The sequence below is a fragment of the Chrysochloris asiatica genome, unplaced genomic scaffold (genome assembly GCF_000296735.1).
Source record: "Chrysochloris asiatica unplaced genomic scaffold, ChrAsi1.0 scaffold00007, whole genome shotgun sequence".
NCBI lineage: Eukaryota > Metazoa > Chordata > Mammalia > Afrosoricida > Chrysochloridae > Chrysochloris > Chrysochloris asiatica.
In genome coordinates this window covers 27,124,147-27,150,319 of record NW_006408525.1, presented here as the reverse complement: position 1 = coordinate 27,150,319, position 26,173 = coordinate 27,124,147, and the positions used below count along the sequence as shown (strand labels likewise).

General features: G+C 43.6%; 2 protein-coding genes across 2 annotated transcripts; both read left to right on the top strand.

Moving 5' to 3' along the window:
• Window positions 1-4,153: 4,153 nt before the first annotated feature.
• KRT38 (keratin 38) lies at window positions 4,154-8,665 on the top strand. Its single transcript, XM_006832626.1, has 7 exons — window positions 4,154-4,636; window positions 4,828-4,910; window positions 5,855-6,011; window positions 6,360-6,521; window positions 6,613-6,738; window positions 7,391-7,611; window positions 8,533-8,665. Exons 1-7 carry the CDS (start codon window positions 4,154-4,156, stop codon window positions 8,663-8,665), a joined length of 1,365 nt encoding a protein of 454 aa, XP_006832689.1.
• Window positions 8,666-21,530: 12,865 nt separating this feature from the next.
• KRT37 (keratin 37) lies at window positions 21,531-25,273 on the top strand. Its single transcript, XM_006833691.1, has 7 exons — window positions 21,531-22,013; window positions 22,206-22,288; window positions 23,072-23,228; window positions 23,761-23,922; window positions 24,014-24,139; window positions 24,584-24,804; window positions 25,177-25,273. The coding sequence occupies exons 1-7, from the start codon at window positions 21,531-21,533 to the stop codon at window positions 25,271-25,273; spliced, it is 1,329 nt and encodes a 442-aa protein (XP_006833754.1).
• The last annotated feature ends 900 nt before the right edge of the window (window positions 25,274-26,173 follow it).

Sequence of the window (26,173 nt, the reverse complement as noted above, 5' to 3'; positions counted from 1 at the left end):
ACATAATTGGATATGCAAAATTTCAGCATGAAGCGACAAGTACTGTGTATTCTGAGATGGAAGAAATATGTGTTTTAGCCAATGTAGAGAATTCTACCAAAGAATAAGGTCAAAAGATGGATTCCATTGAGCAAATCAAAGAAAACTTTAAAAGTCTGGCTCTCTGGTTTATGGAGAAGCGCCTTGAGATGCGATGAGGCAGAGGACAGTAACAAAGGGGTGTTTGAAGATGTAACATATGCAGATTGTACCCAGAGGCCTCTGAAGGGTGGGATGGCCTGGCGGGGTGAAATCTCCTAAAGATGGGACCTGTAAAGGGTGATTCACTGGTGAGCTCTGGGTCACCCTTAGGTCAGAGCTGGCAATTCTTAGCTTTCTTGGGAAACCCTATTTGAACCGAATTTTCGAGTTTTGTATTTTTCTCTTGATAGAGTTCCAATAGCCTGTGCGTCACATACATACATCTTGTCTCTGTAAATATGTCTGGTGGTACTTGCTCAATGCTCAGAATGCTGGCAAATATTCAGTTTTTCAAAGATCTAGTTATAAGCACTTTGGGAGTCTTGCTTATACTAGGTTTTTCTCAGTCATAGTAGTTTGTTAAAGACTTCATTTTGCTTGGATCCACAATCAGCATTCATGGAAGCAGCAGTCAAGAAATCAAACAGCATATTGCATTCGGCAGATCTGCTGCACAAGACTTCTTTAAAGTGCTCAAGAGCAAAGATGTCAGTTTGAGGACTAAGGGGCACCTGACCCAAGCCATGGTATTTTTCAATTGCTTCATATGAATGTGAAAGTTGGACAATGAATAAGGAAGATTAGAGACGATTGATGTATTTGAGTTATGGTGTTGGGAGAATACTGAAAGCACCATGGACTTCCAGAAGAACACGTAAATCTGTGTTGGAAGAAGTACAGCCAGAATGCTCCTTAGAAGCCAAGATGGTGAGCCTTCATCTCTCATAATTCTATCATGTCATTAGGAGGGACCAGTCCCTCCCAACAGTAGTTTATCTATCTTTTGCCAAAAATTTTCAGGGTACACTTTTGGGAACTCAGCAGTTAGTTGTCTTGGTTTCCTGGTACCAAGAGCGTCTGGGGTATGGGGTGTAGTACCGTCAGATAAGGTACAGCTGGGATGCTTCTTAGAATTGCGGATGGCAAGACTTTGCCTCATACTTTCCACATGTTATTAGGAGGGACCAGTGTCTGAAACAGACATCATGTTTGCTAGTGGGTCAACGAAAAAGAGGAAGACCCTCAACAAGACTGATTGACACAATGGCTCTAACAGTGAACTCAAACGGCAATAGTGTGAGGATGGATGGGAGTGGGCAGCTCTTCATTTTGTTGTGTATGGGGTTGTTATGAGTTGGAGCTGATTCTATGGCACCACCACCACCACCAACAACGTCATTTTGGATCTGGAGTCTTCCTCTGCTCATCTTCCTACACAGCCCTTGGAAGAAACACTTCCCTGTTGCCTTGATATCCCAACATCTATATATTTTGAGACAAAAAGAATACCATAGACTTCCAGGCTTTAAAAAAATCTCTTAATTTCAACTTCTAGCCCAGTTTCTAGGTCTTTTCATTTTCTTTGTTCTAGAATTTCTAAAGGTTCTAAATTCTTCTTAGTTCTAAAGTATGGAAGAGCAAAAATGTGAGTTTGAGGACTAAGGTACCCCTGACACAAGCCATGGTATTTTCAATAACCTCATATGCATGTGGAAGTTGAACAATGAATAAGCAAGACTGTAGAAGAATTGATGCATTTGAATTATGATGTTGGAGAAAAATACTAAAAGTACCATGGACTGCCAGAAGAACAAACAAATTTGTGTTGAAAGAAATGTTGTCAGAATCCTCCTTAGAGGTCAGGATGGCAAGACTTTGTCTCTCATACTTCGCACATGTTATCAGGAGGGGCCAGTCCTTGGAGAAAGATATCATGCTAGGTAAAGTGGAGGGTCATGAAAAAGGAAAATTCCCAATGAGACGGATTGACACAGTGGCAGCAGCAATGGGCTCAAGTGTCGCAATGATTGTGAAAATGGCACAGGATCGGTTAGAGTTCCGTTCTGTTGTGCATAAGGTCTCTATGAGTTGGAACTGACCAGGTGGCCCCTTTCAACAACAGCAACACGTTCTAGAAATGACACTGGTTGTTCTCCTTGGGCTTAAGGGATAGGAGTGGGGGTGTGGTGGTGGTCACGGTGAAGAGGAATGGGAATAGACTCTAGAGTTTGAAAGAAAAGATATTGAGGACAAACTTTGCTACTTTGGTATGGGTTTGATATTAGAAAAATGACCTCAACTTGTCTGGTTCTTAATGCCTTTTTGTTGTCATTGGTGGTGGTGGTTAAGTGCTGTCGAGTCAATTTTGACTCATAGAGACCCAGTACAGGGTTTCCAAGGAGTGGCTGGTAGGCTCGAACCACTGACTTTGTGGTTTAAACTGACCCTGCAGGCCAGTGCTTATCCTACAGTGCCACACCAGGACTCTATTATTGTCATCATTGTTATTATAATGAATATAACACTACCACCTCATAAGATGGTAATAAGGATTAAATACTATCATCAATCCATCACTATAAGACTTGTGGTACCATTACAGTTGCCAGTGAGTGGATTTTGAATCAAGGTGATGCTGTGTACGTCAGAGTAAAACTGGGCTCCTTAGGGGTTTGATGGATGAGTTTTTGGAAGCAGATTTCCAGGCTTTTCTACCAAGTTTCCTCAAACCTCCAAACATTCAGTTAGCAGCCAAGCATCTCTGGTAGAATAGTGGTTACAAATCAGGCTGCTAACCTCAGGGTCAGCAGTTCAAAACTTCCAGCTGTTCCGTGGGAGAAAGATGAGGTTTTCTGCTCCTGTAAAGATCTACAGCCTTGGAAACCCTGTACAGGATCACTATGAGTCGGCACCTACTCCACGGCACATAACAACAACAAAAACCACCCAAGGACTCCAACAATTTTGGTAGGTGCTCTATAACAGACTTTAGAACCAGTTTACTTATTTTAGTAAGTAGGGCAGGATGAGGACCCAAATGATTCCAATAACTAAATGTGCTTTGCATTTTATGGTTAAGTTCTTGTTTGAAATTAAAAAAATAAATCAAAAATTCATTTGTTTTTTTTTTTCTGGCATCTTGAGCTCATCCTTCTTCATCCAGATCAAACATAATCTTCCAAGTCCCCTTTCTGCTAAATACCCTATTTAAAACAGCCACAGCTACCAAAATATGGCTGTTTTCAGTGGACAGGACTGTAACATGCTTAACCAATCATGTGTCAATCATGCAGCACAGTGCCTGGCATATAGGACATGTCCAAGAGATAGGTTTTGAATGAATAAAATTATCCAAATTCATTGTTCCTTAAATTAAACCTGAAATGTAAACAACTGAAGAAAGAAGAAATGTAGCACTTCTTGATAATCATATACCACAATATCCAGCAATACCAAGAGTCAGTGCCTTCCCTTTATAGGGAAGATTGAATCTTAATCCTAAAGGTTGAGTCTTAACCCTGGTGAGTATCGCTGTAGTTGTAAGGAGTTTGTCTATCGTGTTTACAAATCGGGCTGTGAACTGCAAGGTTGGAAACTACCAGCTGTTCCGTGGGAGACAGATGAGGCTTTCTGCTCCTGTAAAGATTTACAGCCTCAGAAACCTTGTACAGGGTCGCTATGAGTTGGAACTGACTCCACAGTGCATAACCACCACCACTACACAAATGACCAACAGGAATATTCATCCTTTCAGTATGGACACATTGACAAAAAGGTGACTTTCTAGTCAAACACCAAACATCTGATGGCTAAAAATCTTTTGATCTTTGAGAGGTAATATAAACTTCTGACCTCCCAACAATAGCTCAGATATCAAAGAGTGGAGAAGCACCTCATATTCATCAAAATTCCTTTAATGACATGAGGACTCTTAATGGTAAACTCAATAACTGAGTAACAGGGTGATGATGGTATAACAGTAGGTTGATAAACTAAGCATGAGGTCAAAGCCCTGAGCCAACACCCACCTGGGACGGGATATAAAAGGAAGAGGAGGGAAGGAGGTGTCCAGATTCAGTGGCTTTGCTGTCTTAGCTGATCTGAAGCTCTTGTGCACCCTCAACCCAACACCATGACTTCCACCTTCATCAATTCCTACCCTCTGGGCATCACTAAGGCTCCTGGAGCAACCAACGTCACCTCTATTGATGTTGGTGGTCGGCCTGGGGCACAGGTCAAGGCTGCCTCCCTCTGCCTCTCGGCCAACCTGGCTCATGCCAACCGAGTCCGTGTGGGGTCAACGCCCCTGGGCCGACCCAGCCTCTGTCTGCCGCCCAGCTGTAACGCTGCTTGCCTCTTGCCTGGGTCCTGCCACATTCCAGGCAACATTGGAAGCTGTGGGTCCTGTGGTGAAGGCACCCTGAACGGTCATGAGAAGGAGACGATGCAGTTTCTGAATGATCGCCTGGCCAACTATCTGCAGAAGGTGCGGCAGCTGGAGCAGGACAACGCGGAGCTGGAGACCAAGATCCGAGAGTTCAGCAAATGCCAGGAACCCTATGTGTGCCCAGACTACCAGTCCCATTTCCGGACCATTGAGGAGCTCCAGCAGAAGGTGAGTTTTGGAGTAGCCTAGAGCATGCTAAGTCTGAAGAGAGCTGAGGGCATGACAGGCAAAGCACCACTTAGGGCTCAGAGAGCTTTGGACTCTCTGATTCTTTTGGGATGTGAATGGGGATGCCACATGTGTAGTCGGAGCATTGTGTATGTTGCAGGTTTATGAACTGTCTTCTTGGGTTTCTTCAGATCCTGTGCAGCAAAGCTGAGAATGCCAGGCTGGTCACACAGATTGACAATGCCAAGCTGGCTGCTGATGACTTTAGAATCAAGTAAGTAAGGCTGGAAGAGGGCTTAGAGTGGGTCCTTCCGCCAATGCTTAAACACTTATTGAAGGAGTGAATTACTGTTTAATTTCCCAATTAAACTCTTTATTAGAGTGAAAACTTATGGAAGGTGGAAGAGAAAAATCACTTAAAATCATTCAATCATACATGAATGATGCAACCTGGTGTATTTTGTTTTACTTCAATATTTCTAAAATGGAAAATGAGGCAGCCTGTCTTCATTACCCAGAAGCAAAGCAAGGTGATTTCAAGAATGAACTGAGCAAGTCAGATATAAAAACACAGATCTTTTATGATCCTACTTATATAAAATATCTAGAATGGTCAATATATAAAGACAAAAGTACATTAGTGGTTATCAGGGTCTGGGGGAGGGGAAACAGGAAGTTAAACACACACAGTACATGAACTGAGCAAGAAGAGCCCCTGAATTTTATATGTAAATCAGGGGAGCTTCTTACAGACCAGTCAGTGTCAAGAGCTACCTATGGGACCCCAAACAAAGTCTCTACCCACCAAAGGTGAGAGATAAAAACCAAAACAAAAGCCAGCCAGAATTAGGGATAAGGGAACAACTTAATGATGAGACACTTGGCTATTTCTTATTCTAGTTACTAGCTTACATAATGACTGTACTAGGCACTTAAGATTTATGATCTTAGACAAGTCAGTTAATCTTTCAGAACCTTAGGTTCCTCAAGGTTCAATGATAAAATGATAACTATTAAATGCATCTTTCGATCGTGAGCCCTTTGAGAGACGGAGTGGTGTCAAATTTAACTCTTGAGTCCATGGGAGTGAGCATGTGAACCAATGAGGATCCAAGGTGTTGAAGGAGGTGGAAGACAGGACAACTGGGCAGGAGACTGGGGTGGGGGGCTTGTTCTTGGTGGCAATCATGTTGATCCTGTTTGCTTTTGTAACTGAAGGCACCAAAGTGAGTTTTCCCTGCGTCAGCTGGTGGAGGCGGACATGTGCGGGATGCACAAACTCCTAGAAGATGTGAGCTTGGCCAAGTCGGACCTGGAGGCTCAGCAGGAGTCCCTGAAGGAGGAGCAACTTAGTCTCAAGAGCAACCACGAGCAGGTGTGGTCTATGAGCTTGAGAGTCCTGGGGGTGGGTGTTGGACCGTGCAGGAAGCTCCCCACTCTTCCCCATCTTGTAGTTCTTAGATTAGAACCTGGATTCAGTTGGCATCAAGGTCAAGCATTGATCTAGGTCTGAGAGTCTACAATGGGTCCGTGGACTGTGGCAGAGTGGGACTTGTTTTCACCAAAGATTTCCTTCATGACTTTAGGAGGCGCTTCAAATAGACTCTTCTCATAAGATTTTTCTTATTTTTATGCCATTAGTCAGGAAGAGGGTCTGGATATCTTCTTTGTTAATAACCGGTTTCCTTTCTCACTTTGAGTCTTGGTGCCTCATTCCTTTCAGGAAGTCAACATTCTGAAGTGTCAATTGGGAGACAGGCTCCGGATTGAGCTGGACACTGAGCCCCCTGTGGACCTGAGCAGGGTGCTGGGGGAGATGCGGTGCCAGTATGAGGCCATGGTGGAGACCAACCGCCAGGATGTGGAGCAGTGGTTCCAAGCTCAGGTGAGGACGGTGTGCAGAGCAGGGAGGGAGCAGCTTGTGCTGTGGATCAGTGAATGACTAAGTGACTGTGGTCTATGTCCATGTGCTTCAGTCTGAAGGCATCAGCCTGCAGGTCATGTCCTGCTCTGAGGAGCTACAGTGTTGCCAGTCGGAGATCCTGGAGCTGAGATGCTCAGTGAACGCCTTGGAGATTGAACGCCAAGCCCAGCACACCCTGGTATGTGCCCTCCTTCACCCTCACTACAGTCCGAATGCCTGGAAGTAGTTTATTTTGTAATTTCACCATCCAGGTTCTTTTACCTCCATACCCGTTGATTGATGATTTCTTTTTCAAATTTACTGTCAAGATTAGGTCAAACCCAGAAACATATCTTAAAAAGCCTCTCTCTTTATATTGAAGGAGTCCTGGTGGAGTAGTGGGTTAAACATTGGGCTGCTAACCACAAAGTCAGTGGTTCAAACCCCCTAGCCACTCCAAAGAAGAAAGATGAGGCTTTCTGCTCCTGTAAATCCTAGCTAAGTAACCCTATGGGGGCAGTTCTATGCTGTCATATGAGTAGCTATGAGTCACAATTGACTTGAAAGCAGTAAGTCTAAGTTCTTTTTTTAATATTGAAGCGTAGGCATTCATTGTACAAAGATTTATTGAGTTCTAACTTTTTGTAGGTGTCTCAGCCATAGGGAGGAATAACTTTGGAAGCAGTGTTATTTTGATAAAAGTCTTGTTTTGGGGTATGAGTTTCCAGAATGTGCCTTGTGAGTTTCCATATTTTAATAGTTCTGGTCATAGTTACCACTGCCAAGATTTGAGGCAGGTAGGAATTTCCCAGGAGGCTCTGGGTCTCTTACCCCATTTATTTCCCATACAGAAAGATTGCCTGCAGAACTCTCTGTGTGAATCTGAGGCCCGCTACAGCACCGAGCTGGCCCAGATGCAGGGTCTGATCAGGAATGTGGAGGAGCAGCTCGCTGAGATCCGGGCTGACCTGGAGCGGCAGAACCAGGAGTACCAGGTGCTGCTGGATGTCCGGGCCCGGCTGGAGGGTGAGATCACCACGTACCGAGACCTTCTGGAAAGCGAGGACTGCAAGTACGTGTGATCTAGGCAATTGTTGACCAAATCCTTTACTCAATTATCTCTGAGATATTCAGGGTAACAGAAGTGTTTGTCTATAAAGAACAAGGCTCTTTGTGACTCATGGCCCCGACTTAGAGTGTTCCCTCTGTGGCATGGACAGTGTGAAGGGAATGATGCTTCATTTAGAGGAGGCTGTCATTTGCCAGATTTCTACTGTGTGTGTTTGGTTTAGTCAGGAACTGATGTTAATAGAAATATGACTGCCCTTCAATCATGAGATAGGTTTTTGGACTTGCTTCTCCTTTCTTAAATTCGTCCTATTACTTTCTGTCTTTGGAATGCAACCTGAGTCATCTAGAATATCTTACTTCCAGAAGACATTTTAGAAATAACCTGCTCTAAACCCTTGGTAGCGTAGTGGTTACGAATCGGGCTGCGAACCTTAAGGTCAGCGGTTAGAAACTACCAGCCGCTCCGCGGGAGAAAGATGAGGCTTTCTACTCCCGTAAGGATTTACACCCTCGGAAACCCTGTACAGGGTCGCTATGGGTCGGAACCGACTCGATGGCATTTAACAACAACAACAACAAACCCTTGGTGGTGCAAATACATTCTCAGCTGCTAATCAAAATATTGAAAGTTCAAGTCTACCTGGAGGCTCCTTGTAAGAAGGGCCTCATGATCTACCTTTGGAAAATCAGCTCTCAGAAATCCTATCAAGCACAGTTCTCTTTTGACACTCCATTTGACTTCACAGCAGCGTTTTCCCCAGTCTAATCCTAAGGCAACACAGCAGGGTTAATGGCTGAGGGCTCCAGTTGGGTCCATATTCTGTGGTTTCTGGAGTGAGGACTCCTTTCTTAGGCTCCGTACATATTGCTGAGTCCTCCATTCATTCCTCGTCCCTAATTTTACTCACCTTTTTTCCCTTAGACTTCCCTGCAATCCGTGCTCCACCCCTGCCTCCTGTGTGCCGCCTCCCTGTGCCCCTCGTCCAAGTTGTGCCCCCCGCACCGCTTGTGGACCTGGTTCAGCCTGTGGAGCCAGCGCTGGGAGCCGATTCTGAAAGCCTGTGGACCAGCAGTAATGGTTAAGGCCAGGGGATACCCAAAGAGAAATGCTTGTCAGACCTTCAGAAAATCTAACTTGTAGCTCTTGCTGAATTTCTGTATATATAGATCTGTCCAAAGGCTATATAAGATACCACAAAACATGGAAGCTTAACTAGGATCCTTCTTTCCTAGTTACTGGTTTTTCTCTAGAAATGTCTGTACCTCAGTGGCTGGATCCCAACCACCACTGGTGACTCAGGATATCCACATTGAAGAGACTTAGAGATGGGAATCAGGTCCAAGAAGCATCTTGGGATGGAGTTGGGGCATGGTTTGAAGTTGCTTTTATATTCTAAGCACACTAATTTTAACTTTAAGGTTTCCTGGTCTCTGCCCAGGGAAATGAGAAACAATTTCACTCGTCTCTCTTTATAAATCTTGACTCACAAGATTATTGTATGTTCGTAGTCCCTCTTCCCATCTAATTGTAAAGTAAAATTTGACAATGATTCCATTTTTTCTAGTTTTTCTCCTGAAGCCCATTGATTCTATGATTATAGAATTACTGCATGTGATGATTTAAGAGTAATGAAAAATACATGAATACCATGTTTACAGAATTTTTATGCTTGCTTACCTGACCTATAAGACTATCATATCCTTCCATCCCTCTCTTTCCTTCTTCACTATGACCCAGCCACATTGGACTTTTTCTTGGAAATATCAGGGGACACACCCTGCTCTTTCTGTTCTCTGGAATTCTCCCCTACCTTGCAATCCAGGACTCACCTGAAGTGGCAGCTCTTCTGAGAGCCCCTACCTCTCCATCAATCTAAAGTACTCAAAACCCATCGCTCTCTGTCCTGTTTATTTTCATCACAACATCTCTCAACAGGCAAAAATCGCTTATTCATCCATTTACTTTCCCAATTAAAATGTTTACTTGTGGTAAGAGACATTTTCTGGTTTGTACACTCTTGCTTTCTCAGAGCCTAGCCCACTGCTTGGTACCGAGTCAACAATGAATAAATACTTGTTGAAAGAACAAATGCTTCTAGTTCTGATTTGTATCTTCAATTTGCCGTGAGGCTTTAGAATCATCACAGTGTGCGTAAAGCCTCAGCATTTATTTTTTTCTGCTGTAAAATGAGGATGTTTTCTTTCCTACTTACACCCCAGATCTGTCATGGATTCTAAATGAGACAACCAAAATTTAAATACTCTGAATGAAAGGGGGAAAGAATCACATAACCTCATACAGAGCCTATATTGTCTAGTGGCTAGCAGATACTAAACTGATTGGCCTCTCATGGCTGCAGGCATTTTCCTCTAGCAGTTAAATGCAACCAGAAACAAAATGGTGCACTTAATAACTTGCTTTTCAGAGCAAGCTGCATTTGATTATTTGTATTAGTTCAGAGAATGAGAAAACTTTGCTTTGGGGGTGCAGACCCGTCTTAGCAACTCTTTTATATTGAGTCCGTCCAAGGTGAGGATAGCCAATGCCATGGTCTCTTTTTCCTGCTTTGAGAGCATTAGAGCTAGATAACACAAGATAACACACTCAAGGCCTGTGACGTACTGTGTCATCCTAAGGGTCACAATGACTTCCGCAGAACCTCACTTTGGAGACTCAGGGGGGTACAGCTTATACCCACTTGTGGTCCTGAAATCTGGATGTGGTTACCTGAGGCCTGAAAAGTCAGCTCATAGTAGCTTCAGTGCTTGCCACATCTGGTGGCTTCATAAGAGAGAAAACACAATGGAGAGGTGGAGAAGTGGCCCTGACCACCACCAATGTTGGGGTACAGACTGGTGTGGTCTAAGACATCCATGTCTTTGTAAGAAAGGCGCTGTCTGGTCACACCTGGGGGCTTCAGCTTCCACTACTGAAGGTGGGCCTGGTGCTGAGAAGTGTCTTCTGGAAGAACCCTTCATGATATCAACTTACCATTTTGTCTGAAGTTGATTGGTTGGTTGGAAACTGGCTTGGTTGGTATTTTCCATGATCTCAGCTGGCATGTTTCCTTTGGAGGGTTGACTTTTCCTGCAAAGTGGGGAAATTTTAAGAAATTTCTCAGAAGAGAATGTGGGACCTGCTGTGTTGGTATCCATCTTGAGGGCAATGCCCTTCAGGAAAGATTTAACCCTTTGCTCAGTGCAATTCCAGTCTCCTGATTCTGTACCTGGTAGATGTCTTTCCTCTATTATTATGAAAAGCAATCTCTGCATCATATTGAACCCGCTTTTGCTCTCTCCCATTGGATCTTTCAAATAAGAGCTTGAATGTAACCTTATAGTTTTAAAATGAAGTTTTATACAGCAGTGATTTCTTTCCACTTAGTGTTAAATGTTGTTTCTTCCCTGCAGGAACACGGGAGGGAATTTCATGGAAAAATAGATTTTTTCAAGATATTCATGGGAAAATGGAATATAAAGATCATGAGATTTTTCCATACATTATTTGATGCTTCCTAGTAAAAGATGAGGCAGTTAATCTCACACAGGCTAAATAATTAGATGAATTTAGCCAGTGGTTGAGCCATGATTTGGACCTAGATTGTTCTGGCTGCAAAGCGACTTACACTGTATCACAGTACCTGGACATTTCCTGTTCCTTTGAGTGTCTCTCAGATACCTTTTAAAAAGAGACCCTTCAACCTGAACCTTGAGTGTCCCGGTTTCTTATACTCAGGGCCACTGACACAATGAAACTTTGGAAAGAGACTAGACCTTGATTGCTTCCGCACAACCTCCTCCTTGTTGATGTTGTTGTTGAGTGTCCTTGAGTAGGTTCTGACTCCTAGCAACCCTACATAGCGTTTCTGAGGAGCAGCTGGTAGGTTTGAACTGCAGACCTTGTGGTTCACAGATCATTACTGATCCTATAGTGCCACACCGGGAGTCCTGCACAACCTCCTGTTGTTGTTGTTGTTAAGTGCCATCGGGTCAGGTCTGACTCATAGCAACCCTGTACAGGGTTTCCAAGGAGTGACTGGTGAGCTTGAACTGCTGACCTTGCAGTTCAAACCAACCTTGCAGTTAATCACAGTAACCCATAGCGCCACACCAGGACTCTGTACAACCTCCTTTGTTGTTGTTGTTAAGTGCCATAGAGTTGGGTCCAATCCATGGTGACCCTGTATAGGGTTTCCAAGGAGTGGCTGGTGAGCTTGAACCACTGATATTATAGTTTAAATGACTTTGCAGTCCAGGACATTAACCCACAGTGCCACACCTGGAACAAGCTACTCTAGCCCTGGTTCATCATTGTCTAACTCTTGCTAGATGCCCTATCTGCGTTGAACACTGTGTAGTCAACCGCTGTATGTGAGAAGGGGTAAAGTGTGACTCTTGCGGGAAATCTATACCATTAATAGAGCAGGGCTGTTTCCAACATAAGAGGCACCAAGATCCCTGAGGAGAAACATCCAGAGATGTAATAGTGGGCTCAAGGGGGTTCAGGATGATTAAGGAAAAAGATACAACTAGGAGATAGAACCACTGTACAACAAGCTATTTACTGACAACTGCTCTCAGGAAGTGGTCCTCCAAAGCAGGAGGTCTTCTAGAGGCAAAGAGAGTATAAGGGGGCATCACAAGGGGAAGAAGACCTGAAAACACTGAGGAAGAGAATCAGGGAGGAAGGGAAGCCTTATGTAATGCTGGGTGATGTCCTCCTGCAGTTAGGTGGGGAGTCTCTGAAGGTAATATACTGACCAAAGGCAAACAAAACTCATTGTCATTGCCATTGTAATTGTCAATTACAACTCACAGCGACCTTGTGAGTAGAACTGCCCTACAGAGTTTCCAAGACTGTAGATTTTTACAGAGACGGGCTGTCATATTTTTCTCCTGTGGAATGGCTGGTGGCTTTAACTGTCAACTTTCTAGTTTGCAGCCGAGCACTTAACCACTGCACAACCAAATCTCCTGTTAGCACTTAGTGTTCTTTGATCTTTTCTGGAACTAGCAGATGTTGGGTGCCATATTTTGGGCCATGTAAAGCCAGTACATTCTAACTGGATAAAAGGCTATTAATTTATTGTGAATTGGGTGAAGGGTTACACAGCAGATAGTCAACTTTATGTTTGACGATTCACACACATTTTGCTTGATCTAATTTGCTTGATCTAATAATTTGCTTCATCTAATTGATTATAGGAGTCTTGGTGTGGGGCTATGGGTTGATGAGCAGGACTGCAAAGTCTGTCTGAACCACAAGATTGGCGGTTCAAGCTCACCAACTGCTATTCAGAAACCCTATACAGAGTTGCTATGGGTTGGAACCTACTCAACAGCATTTCACAACAACAACAACAACAACAATTGATTATAGACCCCTCGATGTAACATCCCTTATCCCACTTCCTCATGATGTTTCCTATTCCCATTCCTTCTTCTTTCCTAACCCCTTTGAACTCTGTCCTCAGATAAATGCCACCTTTTAAATTTCAACTGGCTGATAATTTTAAGGTGTGCATACTTCACAATTGTTGTTGTTAAGCACTACAAATTGGTTCTGACTCATAGACCCTGTATAGGGTTCCTGAGGAACAGCTGGTGGGTTTGAACCATTGACCTTGAGGTTGGCAGTCCAGAGCTTATCCTATAGCATCGTGGCTGAAAATTGAGCCATGGGGTGAGTTCAGTTTCAGACCCGAATGGTGACTAAGGGCTCTCGGGAGTTCCACCAATCTCTCTGACCAGTAAACCTGATCTCTTTTATGATTTTGAGCTTTGTTCTTCATCTTCACCCACTGTATCCAGTACCATCTATTGTGATACCTGTTAGGATAGCTGGTAGCAGTAGCTGGGCACCATCTAGCTCTTCTGGTCCATCCACTAGTCCATTGGATTAATTGATTCCATGCATCTTTAATTGTCATCACTTTCCTTTCTTCCAGACAGGGACAGACCAATAGGTGCACCTTAGATGGCTGCTCAGGAGCTTATAAGACCCAAGTCATTACTCAACAAAGAAAATGTAAGAGAAACATTATCTTTGTGGACTGTGTTATGCCAATTGATGATACTGCCTCCTGAGACTATGGTCCTCAATTCCTAGGTCTTTGAATTATTTTAAAAACAATGGAACATGCACAAATTTGAGTTTGGTGCTGTCAAGTTTTTGGGCTAATGGGCCTCACCTGCCATGAAGAAGTAAAGAACTTGGGGCCAACACAGAAAGGGCATCTTTGGCTCGTTTATGCAACAGGTGTCTGGACAGAAGGGCCTGAGAATTCTTCTGAGAGAACCTTAAGTCCTGGTGTGTAACAGAAGCTGAAAAAGGTTCTTGGGCATCAGAGTTGCACAGAAACAACCAAGGCATCCTAGAAGTTGCTGGGTTTGTGGTGAGAATGAAGATGACCTGGCAGCACCTGGGCATCCTGACCACTAAGAACTAGGTGGGGGATTCTGCAGGTATCATTGGCGGCACTGTGGGTGGATGACAGCACCAAGGACAGATTTCTCCCCTCCTCCTCCCCCCACTCCCACAGTGACGGAAAGGTCTAGAAATTTGGGAAAAGTTCTTGGGAAGGGGACCCTCAAGGTGACTGAAATTAAGGTTCTGCCACTTGCTGTGATGGGGATTGAGACTAAAATGACAATTTATTTCAATTATTAGAAAATAAAGTAAGTTCTATAGGTATCACACCTAAATCTATGGCCCTATATTCATTTTTTGCTAGAATTTTTCTATGTATGTTCCCTTTTCGTAATTTTAAAAAGTAGTACGTATAGAGTATCCTGTTCTGCACTTGGTCATTTTCTTTTTCCGCTTAAACTTATCTTAGGTGCCATTTCTGTGTTGTTGCTACGTGCCGTGGAGTCAGTTCTGACTCATAGCGACCCTGTACAGGGTTTCCGAGGCTGTAAATCTTTGTGGGAGCAGAAAGCCTCATCTTTCTCCCATGGAACAGCTGGTAGTTTCGAACTGCTGACCGTGAGGTTAGCAGCCCTATTCATAACCACTACGCTACCAGAGCATATGCTTATATGTTGTTGCTGTTATCAAGTGCTGTTGAGTCAGTTCCAAATCATAACAACCCTTTCTAGGGTTTCCAAGGAGCGCTGGTGGGTTTGAACTGCCAACCTCTGGTTAACAATCCAGTGTTTATCTACAGCATCATACCAGGATGTCTACACGTCCATAGATTTGTAATGGCTGCAAGATAGTCACTCAAAGAGACTTCAGAAAGTTCATGGAAAAGTTCCATTATCTTTTAATTCCATTTTTCCATGAACTTTATGAAGCTCCCTTACATAGATGCATTATAATTCGTCTAACCAGTCTTCTCTTTGTGGTCACTCAGTTTATTCCTAGCCATTTCTATAGTATTGAAGTGATTGCAACGAATATCCTTGTTAACATTGTACATGTAAGTATGAGGGGGTTTTAAGAAGTTTGTGGAAAAATTCCATTATCTTTCTATTCCATTTTCCACAAACGTTTCAAAGCCCCTTCGTATGTCTATCTATAGGATACATTTCTAAATGTGGACTCACAGTGGTGTCATATAGGAGGTGTGCATTTGTAGTTTTAATAGATCTTGCGGAACTTCCTAGCAAAGAGTTTTCACCATTTACTCTCTTACTCTCAACAGCATAGGACAGTGCCTATTTTTCCATACTTTGCCAACATTGTGACATTACCATTTTTGTTATTTGCTAACTTAGATATGGTAAAACATAGCAATTTAGTTTTAATAAGCATTTAAAATTACGAATGATATGAGCATCTGAACTCATAAGCTATTAAAAAAAAACAACAGCTAACACTTACCTGGTGCTTACTTTGTACTATGTGTCTATTTTAAATGCTTATAGACACCAACTTCTTGCTATTTTTATCTCTAATTTGCATATGCAGAAACTGTGGTATAGAGAGGTCAAGTCATTAGCTCAGGGTCACATAGCTAGCAGATGGCAGACCCAGAATCTGAAGCCAGGGAGGCTCACTGTGGTGTTTGTGGCCATCACCATTCTGTTAAGATCTGCTTCATTAAGGAGTCCTGGTATGGTGCTGTGGGTTAATGCACTGGACCGACCGCAAGGTCGTTGGTTCAAATGCATCAGCCCCTCCTTGGAAACTCTATACAGGGTCACTCTGGGTCAGAACTGAGTGCATGGCACTTGACAGCAACAAATGCTGCATTAAATGAGTTTATAATGACCCCTGTCGGAGTGCGGTGACTCTGTAGGATAAGCACTGGACTGTGAACCACAAGGACGGCAGTTTGAATCTACAAGTCTCTCCATGGGAGAAAAATGAGATTTTCTGCTGCCACAAAGATTTATAGCCTCAGAAACCTTGTAGAGGGCTGCTATGAGTTGGAACTGACTCCAGAGGAATGAACAACAACCATGAGATAATTAAGACCTTGTACAGGGTCGCTATGGGTCGGAACTGACTCAACGACACTTAACAACAACAACAACACCTTGCCTTAGGAGTCCTGGTGTGGCGCTGTGGATTAATGTACTAGACAGCAACATCAGTTTGAATCCCAAGGTCGGTGGTTTACGCTCACCAGCCACTCCTTGTAAACCCCATACAGGGTTACTATGAGTCGGAACTGACTTGATGACCCTTAACAACAACAAGCCCCGCCTTAGAATGTAGAAACAGGCACCCTGGGATTGAGGGATGGTGATAAATAAAGAGAATTCTTCCTGGTATCTGGGACAATAGTTAAGTAGAATAATATTAAATACTTAAAATCAAACTCAAGGTTCCCAAGTAACTACATTGTAAAATTCCATTTAATAGGGAAAAAATGATGACTTTTACTTTTTTTTTTTTTTAAAAGCCTTAAAAGATGAACACTTGAAATCATATATTTTATCTCCTGCCTGCCCTTCATCCTAAAGATTTTTCAGGGCGTCCTCCCCTGAACTCTTGTGAACTTGTACAGTGTACCTGAAAGCCTTACATGCACAACTGTGCTAAGATGGGAGACTTTGAGTGGATAGCACGTATTTCCTCAGGTATCTTCAAAATATAACCCTGTAATGAGATAAGGTTACCTGCTGATTAGACTCAAACCCTATGGGCAGCTGCAATGGCTTTCTCTCTCACTCAGGATGTATCAGTGTGCCCTAGGGTCATGGCACTGAACCAGGCTATTCTGTTCCCTAGTGTCCCACCTTCTTCTAAAGATAGACTACAGCTAGGAGACTTTTCCTCCCGAAGAAAGAAGGAATCCCTGTGAATGAAGGATTACCTTTCTCCACACCTCATCTCCTATACTTCCCTCCATGCAACTTGGCTCATGTGTTGTTCCTAGGGGCCAGGAGCTGTTTTTAAAGGGGAGCAAGAAGAGGCAATCTGTGATGTCAACGATAACTCCTCCCCACTTACACAGTTGAGTACATGTCAAACACTCGCCTCATGTTTCCAATTACTGCCAGTTCCTTTGAGGAAGAAGAAAATCCGCAGAACCCACTGTTTTATAAAGGACTAGGGAGCATCATTGTCATTATGCTAAACAGAACACGCAGCAGTCCAAGCCAGGACCTCAAATCAAGCTTCAGAAGGGAGCGCGTCAGCGTGTCAGCGTGTCAGCGTCAGTAGTGATGCTTCAAGAAGCAACAGGTGTCATGAGTTCTGAGATGGAAAGAACTTTGATTTCAGCCAATGGAACAAATCCTGCTGGGGAATAGGTTAAAAAAGGAATCCTATTTAGCAAATCAAAGGACACAATTTTAATGGCACATCTCTCTGTTTTATAGTGATGCTATATGATGAGGTAGGGGTGTTTGAAGATGGACCATATGCAGATTGTACCTCTGAGGAAGGCCTGGGCTGGAAATGCCTTCTGAAGATTGCCCTAGTCATCACCCATGATCGCAGGTCAACTGCCAGGGCCACAGCTGACCCAGAGTGGGTTCTGCTTTGGGGAAGAATTTCAGATCCAATTTATTTCTTCTTAAAAGAATTCCAAAAGCTAGGTTTGAATTCACCAGTTCTCACATCTACTACCTTCCTTTTGCCTCACAGCAAAGATCTACATATAGTTTTTAGGGTCTTATCCCATGAGATCTTTCTCAGCCCTTGTTGCTGTTAGGTGCTGTTGAGTTGGTTCCAACTCATAGTAGCCCTCCTTAGAACAGAACAAAAACAGTGTCAGGTCAGCAACATCCTCATGATCATAGTTATAGTTGAGCCCAGTGTTACAGCCACTGTGTCAATCCACTTCATTGGGGGTCTTCCTCTTTGTCACTGACCCTCTACTTTACCAAGCCTGATGTCCTTCTCCAGGGACTGGCCCCTTCTGATAACATACCCAAAGTAAGTGAGATGAAGTCTCACAAACTCACTTCTAAGGATCTCTCTGGCTGTACTTCTTCCAAGACAGGTGTGTTCATTCTTCGGGCAGCTAGATAGAGTGCATTCAGTATTTTTTGCCCACACCGAAATTCAAATGAATCATTTCTCCTTCAATGTTTCTTAGTGTCCATCTTTCATGTACATATGAGATGATTGAAAATACTATGGTGTGGGTCAGTCACACTTTAGGCATCCAAGTGACATCTTTGCTTTTGAACACTTTAAAGAGATCATTTGCAACAGATTTACCCAAGACAACACATTATTTTACTTATTGACTATTGCCTTCATGGGTATTGATTGTGGCTCCAAGTAAAATGAAATCCTTGACCATTTCAACATTTTCTTTGTTTTTCATGAAGCTGCTCATTGGTACAATTGCGAGGAGTTTTGTTTTCTTTAGGTGGAGGTATAATCCATACTGAAAGTTGTAATCTTTGATCTTCATAAGTAAGTGCTTTAAGTTCTCTTCAATTTCAGCAAGCAAGCCTATGTCATCTGCATATAGCAGGTTGTTCATGATGCCATATAGGTCAGATTTTCAGATTATTTACTCAGCATATTGAATTATTGTATTTATCTGCCATCTAGTCGGTTCCAACTCATAGTGATCTTGTATAGGGTTTCCAAGGCTTTCAAAATCTTTGTGGGAGAAGAAAGCCCCATCTTTCTCCCATGGAGAGACCGGTGGGCTCAAACTGATAACCTTCTGGTTCACAGTGCAGTATTTATTCGATGGAGTCACTGCATTGGTCCACACACTGAATAAGTATGGTGAAAGGACACAACCCCAACACACATGTTTCTTGATTTTAAACCATACACTCTCCCCTTTTTTGTTCAAATGTCTGCCTCTTGCTCTGTGTACAGATTCTGCATGAGCACAGTTAAGTTCTGGAATTCCCATGTCTTCCAATGTTATGATTCACAGATTGTCAAATACCTTTGGATAAAACACAGGTAAGCATTTTTCTGGTATTCTCTGCTTCCAGCCAAGATCAATCTAGTATCAGTAATGGTATCCCTTGTTCCACATTCTATTCTAAATCTGGCTTGAACTCACTGTTTCTTGTTGGTATACTGTTTTTAAATTATCTTCAACATAATTTTACTTGCTTGTAATATTAATGGTGGTGTTGCTGCTGTTAAATGCTGTCAAGTTGGTTCTGAGTCATCCTGTGTAGGGTTTCTAAGGAGTGGTTGGTAAATATTGTTCAATGCAACAGAATTCCACATTCTGTTGGATAATCTTGCTTTGGAATATACATTTATGGATCTCTTCTAGGTGGTGGTCGGGTGCTGTCTTCCAGATTCTTGGCATAGATGAATGAGTGTTTTTGTTTGTTGAAGCATCTCAATGGTATTCTATCAATTTTTCTTTCTTTCTTTCTTTCAATGTCTTTAGTGTAGCTTGAACCTTGTCCTTCAGTTCTTGAACTTTCCTTAGAGCAAAGATCTATTTATACGGTCTGTAAGGTCTTCCTTAGTCCTCAGGTTTCTCTATTTTCCCTTTGGAGGGACAACTCCTGGCCCATAGCTGTTGGTTGCCTTGTTTCCCTTCTCTAATGGGAATCTGGGATTTTGGTATATTATAAATTCTCTCTCTCTCTTTTTTAATTAAAAAGCCTTTCCTTTTTTAAAACTATAAATTCTCATTCTTGAGCACAACTTTTCTGTGTGCATTTTATTGCTCTCATTGCCTCTGTATAGAAACATTTTCCTTTTCTGGAGCACAAGGACCCTCAGCCATTTTCATTCTTTTCATTTCAGTTTTTCTCATTGTACTCTCTTCTGGCCTCACAACTACAGGGGACAGTGACACAGGTTGTTCTCTTTGGGGTTATGGTGTGGAACGAGAATGAGTTCTGCGGACACGTGGCTTAGGCAAACCTTTGTTAGCTTATTAACCCTTTTGTAACTCCTGGGACATACAGGGAGCTTTCAAAAGTTTATGGAAAAATTTAAGCATCTTTTAATTTCATTTTTCCATGAATGTTTTGAAGGCCCCTTGTATATCACCCACCACTATTTTCAGCCTCTCAGCTTCTTGGGAAACATCTATCCCAGTTACAGAACATATACCTGTATAATTGTGTGAATGTGAAGAAATGGGCCTCACGCCACCAATCCTACCACCAGAGCCTGCTTGTGACACATGTGCCCCACAGAATTCTATCAAAAGCCACAGTACCTCCAAAATCTCCTCTTCAATTTCAGCATGCCTTCCACTACTGAAAACACATGATATTAACAACAATTCAAAGCAGAACATAATTCATCATGAAAGAGTTGAGTGACTAAGAAAATACACCTTCCTCTAGTCTGCTCACTGCACATTGAGAATCGGAATAACTACGTATCGATGGTAAGGCTTAAATAGAAAAGACCCTTGCAGCAAACCTAGCACACATTACTACATGCTCAGTAATGTTAGTTCTTGACCTCTTCTTTAAATATTCTTTGATCTCTATGTCCGACTTCAGTTTTCTAGATAAACAGCGTTTTGTTTGTTAGTAGATTTTCTTTAGATACTTCATCGGCCAGGATGATGGATCCTGTGTTTTTCATGGACTCTTATTGATCTGTAGTTCTTAATTAAGGTTGTGTAAAACACCCCTGGATTTCTGTGATACTGTTTCCTTCTGAAGATGGGACACCTTCATATCTAGGAACTAGCATGCTACATGAGTTACGGATGATACTCAGGAACCATGCTAAATGAATGAATAGTTCAGAAATTCAATTTGTGGTGGTGATGGTTATGTGCCATGGAGTCGTTTCCGACTCATAGTGACCCTGCATAGGGTTTCCAAGGCTGTAAATCTTTATGGGAGTAGAAGGCCTTCTCTTTCTCCCGCAGAAACACTGGCAGTTTCAAATTGATGACCTTGAGGTTAGCAGAAGATTCAGTTTAGTTGACCAAAACTCAATTAGCACCAATGTTTCTGTATGCATTGATACTCTACTGCTTTTTGATGAGAGTATACAGTAGAAAAGGTAGAAGAAAAGAAAGAAAAACAAATAAGGGCTTCTTAGCAATCAAACATCAGTGGACTTGCTATTTTTACAAATGTACACTTTGCTTTTAAAGGAAAGGCTAGCTAAGTCCCCAGCACACGTGAGAAAGTCACTTGAGTTTCACTGGTCCAATGTCTCTCCTGTTTCACAAATCACTGATGGACGGATTTGAACCATCAATAAGAAGAGCAGGCCCTGTCCAGAAGAGAAAATCAACTACTGTTGTTCCTTGACCAGAAATACACACCTCTGACCTCCTACTAAGGGCTAAAATGATAGCAAAGAATCAACAGGCACCTCAAGTATCCCTTTAATGGGGCAAGAGACTCTTAATAGTAAACTTAATAAGTGAGTAATAGGATGATGGCCCAACAACAGATAGATGATCAAGGCATGAGGTCAAAGCACTGAGCCAACCCCCACCTGGGATGGGATATAAAAGGGAGAGGAGGAAAGGAGGTGTCCAGATTCAGTGGCTTTGCTGTCTTAGCTGACCTGAAGCTCTTGTGCACCCTCAACCCAACACCATGACTTCCACCTTCATCAACTCCTACCCTCTGGGTATCACTAAGGCTCCTGGAGCAACCAACGTCACCTCTATTGATGTTGGTGGTCGGCCTGGGGCACAGGTCAAGGCTGCCTCCCTCTGCCTCTCGGCCAACCTGGCTCATGCCAACCGAGTCCGTGTGGGGTCAACGCCCCTGGGCCGACCCAGCCTCTGTCTGCCGCCCAGCTGTAACGCTGCTTGCCTCTTGCCTGGGTCCTGCCACATTCCAGGCAACATTGGAAGCTGTGGGTCCTGTGGTGAAGGCACCTTGAACGGTCATGAGAAGGAGACGATGCAGTTTCTGAATGATCGCCTGGCCAACTATCTGCAGAAGGTGCGGCAGCTGGAGCAGGACAATGCGGAGCTGGAGACCAAGATCCGAGAGTTCATCCAATGCCAGGAACCCTCTGTGTGCCCAGACTACCAGTCCCATTTCCGGACCATTGAGGAGCTCCAGCAGAAGGTGAGCTTTGGAGTAGCTTAGAGCATGCTAAGTCTGAAGAGGGCTGAGGGCATGACAGGCAAAGCACCACTTAGGGCTCAGAGAGCCTTGGGCTCCTGGATTCTTTTGAGATGAGAATGGGGATACCATATGTACAGTTGGATCCCAGGTATGATTTGTAGGTATATGAACTGTCTTCTTGGGTTTCTTCAGATCTTGTGCAGCAAGGCTGAGAACGTCCGACTAGTCACACAAATTGACAATGCCAAGCTGGCTGCTGATGACTTTAGAATCAAGTAAGTAAGGCTGGAAGTGGACCCAGAGTGACCTCTCTCTTCTGCTCTACTTCCAAGTGTCCAGCACACTACTCTGCATATAGCACATGTTCAAAATAACTTCTTATTAAAAGAATAAGTGAATAAATGCCCACTTCCTTCCTGTCCAAACTTAAATTTAGTTCATTATAACAAATGACCCTTCTATAGAATTGAATTGAAGGAAATGGTATAGTCACGACTGGTTAAAGCTTACATAATTTCCACTTCATAGCTAAAAGATAAGTTTTTATTTAAAAAAAATTTATAACCAGAAGCAAAATCAGATCACTGTCAGACTAAACTGTCATTTACCTCATAGGGTATGACAGACTACTGATGCTTGGTCAGAGCCATCAGTGGACAGATAGAATTGGTACTGGAGCTCTGTGGTATCAAGATTTAATAGATGAGAAAGGCAGATGAGCAATGTGAAAGAATCAGTGCAAGGGGGAAAATAACAAACTGAAGGTCTAGAAGGCTTAGTTTTAGTTAGTCTTTTCCCTCATGGAAAGGCTAATTATGGCAAAATAAATACTGGGAGATTCGGCAGGATTTGAAATCAGAACACTAATATTGAGTCCATGCATTTACTAGTAAGCAAGCCTATAATCCCAACCATGAGCCCTGTAGCATACTGAATGTTGGTCAGGTGAACCAATGAGGATCCAATGTGTTGAAGGAGGTGGAAGCCAGGGACAAGGGGGGTGAGGGGCGGGGTCCTTGGTGGCTGTCATGTTGATCCTGTTTATTTTGTGACTGAAGGCATGAGAGTGAGTTTTCCCTGCGTCAGCTGGTGGAGGCGGACATGTGCGGGCTGCACAAACTCCTAGAAGATGTGAGCTTGGCCAAGTCGGACCTGGAGGCTCAGCAGGAGTCCCTGAAGGAGGAGCAACTTAGTCTCAAGAGCAACCATGAGCAGGTTGAGATTCATGGGGGAATGTGTTGGGCAGAAAAGGGAGCCACCCCCAACCCTTTGCCTTACAGCTCTTAGATTAGAACCTGGGCTCAGTTGGCATCAGGATAAAAGGTTGACCTGGGTCTGAGAGTCCAGACTGGATCTGTGGAATGTGGTCAAGTTGGGGTGTCATCTCTCTAAAAACTTGTCTTGTGGATTTAGGAGAGACTCCAAATGAACTTTCGTGGCATTGACCGCTGGAAAGGTCTTTCACGCTCGTTGGGGCAGTGTGTTTCCCCTAACATTGTTTGTCACTTCTCTCACTTTGGATTTTGATACTTTCTGTCCCTGGTGGAAAGGAGCCCTAGTGGTACTGTGGGTTAAGTATTGGGCTGATAACTACAAGGTTGGTGATTCAAACTCACCAACCTCTCTTTGGGAAAAGGATGTGTGCTCTCATAACGCTTTACAATCTTGAAACCTTACATAGGGGTCTCTATGAGGCAGAACTGTCTCAATGGCAGTGGGTGTGAGTTTTTGGTTTTGGTCCCTGCAGGAAGTCAACATTCTGAAGTGTCAATTGGGAGACAGGCTCCGGATTGAGCTGGACACTGAGCCCCCTGTGGACCTGAATAGGGTGCTGGGGGAGATGCGGTGCCAGTATGAGGCCATGGTGGAGACCAACCGCCAGGATGTGGAGCAGTGGTTCCAAGCTCAGGTGAGGATGGTGTGCAGAGCAGGGAGGGAGCAGCTTCTGCTCTGGGCCAGTGAATGACTAAGTGACTGTGGTCTATGTCCATGTGCTTCAGTCTGAAGGCATCAGCCTGCAGGCCATGTCCTGCTCTGAGGAGCTACAGTGTTGCCAGTCGGAGATCCTGGAGCTGAGATGCTCGGTGAATGCCTTGGAGATTGAACGCCAAGCCCAGCACAGTCTGGTATGTGCCTTCCTTCACCTTCACCTTACACCATTGCCTGGTAGTAGGATCTCTTTGAAGTCCCCCTTAAACAGTAAACTCAGAGCTTAGGACCCTGGTCCCTCACTCCATGATGAAGATGTCATGCTGTTAATGTTGTCTCAGCCTACAAAAACAGTTCTTGTTAAAATTCAGCTCCACGTTCTTTAGTGTGGAAACCCAGGCACTCTTACATGATTACAGTTTTGTTAGGTACTGGGGATATAGGGAGAAATATAATATAATTCCCCAAGTTCGATTTTTCTTGTGAAAAGCTACAGCCATGTGGAAGGTGATTTCTCCAGAGCTTTAGGAATGTCCTATGACTTCTTGGGATTTGGCCCATTACTGGTAAGCTCGACCATGATTTTTGTCTGCTGAATTGTGAGGCACCTGATTATCTTACTCCATTCATCCCTCCTGTAGAAAAACTGCCTGCAGAACTCTCTGTGTGAATCTGAGGCCCGCTACAGCACCGAGCTGGCCCAGATGCAGGGTCTCATCAGGAATGTGGAGGAGCAGCTTGCTGAGATCCGGGCTGACCTGGAGCGGCAGAACCAGGAGTACCAGGTGCTGCTGGATGTCAAGGCCCGGCTGGAGGGTGAGATCACCACGTACCGGGACCTTCTGGAGAACGAGGACTGCAAGTACGTGTGATCTGGGCAATTGTTGGCCAAGTTATACATCTGATTTTCAAGCGATTCCTCAGAGATAACCTAAGATCTCTTTGCTAAGAAAAAGCCTCTTGGCTTAGTGACTCATTAAGTGCTCCTGGTCTGTGCTGATTGCAAGCTGGTACAATGTTATACAATTGATTGCCAGGTCCCTATGTGGACTACCGACCACAGAAAGCCACATTTGAGAGTAGAAGTAGGACAGCTCGTATGGATTCCGTTGGGCTGGTGACTTGGTGGCAGGCATGCCCTTCGCCTTTTGGTATTACCTGTTTTCTGTTCAGCACTGGGGCATCTTTTTATTCGCCTTGTCTAACTTTTCTCATCTTTTATCTCTCCCTGCAGACTCCCCTGCAACCCCTGCTCCACACCTGCCTCCCTTTCCCTCCGTCCAAGCTCTGCCCCACTTGCCTGTGGAACTGGTCCCGGGAACCGGTTCTGAAGATCTGAATCCTGATCAGGAGGTTAAGGCTGTTTGCACTGGAACCAGAAATATCCCCACTTTGCTTAGTTCTCCTTCAGATACAACAAAGCCTTTGGAGTCATCTTCACTAAATCAAAGAGTAACAGATACCTCTAAGTAGTGGCTTCCTGTTTATGATTTAAATTGTATCTCTCTGCAATGGATTAGTTGCCTTCCACTTAAGCTACTGCTTTTTCCAGTGTGTTTTCTGGGATTTTGTTTCTACTTCAGTGCTTCTCTTAAAATGTAACTTAACTCCTGTATTCAATACACAATAAAGCTTCCTGTTAAGGAATAACCTTCTGGTGTTTGGTGCATGTGTGTGGAATGAAGAATCCTGGCCCTAGTGTCCTTGGGTTGCAGTCACTGGACCTGTCATGCTGCTGCCAGGATCTCACTGGGCACTGGGGTCTTAGACTCTGGATGCAGGTCCTTTCTTGACTTTGGATGCGTGCTTACCTTGCCTATCCCTATAGGCCTGCTGGAAGGAAACAATGCTGATTGCCAAGTTTGCATTCCTTTAGAACAGCTCAGAACGAACATGTCCCTACAGTGCTTTTAGCATCTTTGGCTCCATGGTACTTGGTCCAAGAGCAAAATCATACAATTCAGAGTTTTAATCTAGTCAAAGGGAAGTCATGTTGAGAATTGCCTTGGTTAATTTGCCAAGTTTTTTTCTCTCATTCAAAGTGGCTCCTTTTGCAGAAGCATGAAATTTACACCTGTCTTTAGACACGGAGGGCCAGACTGGGCACGAGGGAGAGTTGTCTTGGTGTTGGTACATTTCCAGAGAGACAGGTCCCCTGATGCATGTGCTGGTCTACTCTGCTGCTGTCTGTGAAGTAGAGAAGACCTCAACTGCCGTCACAGGACTCCAAA

Coding starts and splice junctions, on each gene's coding strand:
- KRT38 (XM_006832626.1), top strand. CDS start 4,154: ATGACTTCCACCTTCATCAATTCCTACCCTCTGGGCATCACTAAGGCT. Junction 6,522..6,612: donor AGCAGTGGTTCCAAGCTCAG/GTGAGGACGGTG, acceptor CATGTGCTTCAG/TCTGAAGGCATCAGCCTGCA. Junction 7,612..8,532: donor CTGGAAAGCGAGGACTGCAA/GTACGTGTGATC, acceptor TTTTTCCCTTAG/ACTTCCCTGCAATCCGTGCT.
- KRT37 (XM_006833691.1), top strand. CDS start 21,531: ATGACTTCCACCTTCATCAACTCCTACCCTCTGGGTATCACTAAGGCT. Junction 23,229..23,760: donor TCAAGAGCAACCATGAGCAG/GTTGAGATTCAT, acceptor TGGTCCCTGCAG/GAAGTCAACATTCTGAAGTG. Junction 24,140..24,583: donor GCCAAGCCCAGCACAGTCTG/GTATGTGCCTTC, acceptor TCCCTCCTGTAG/AAAAACTGCCTGCAGAACTC.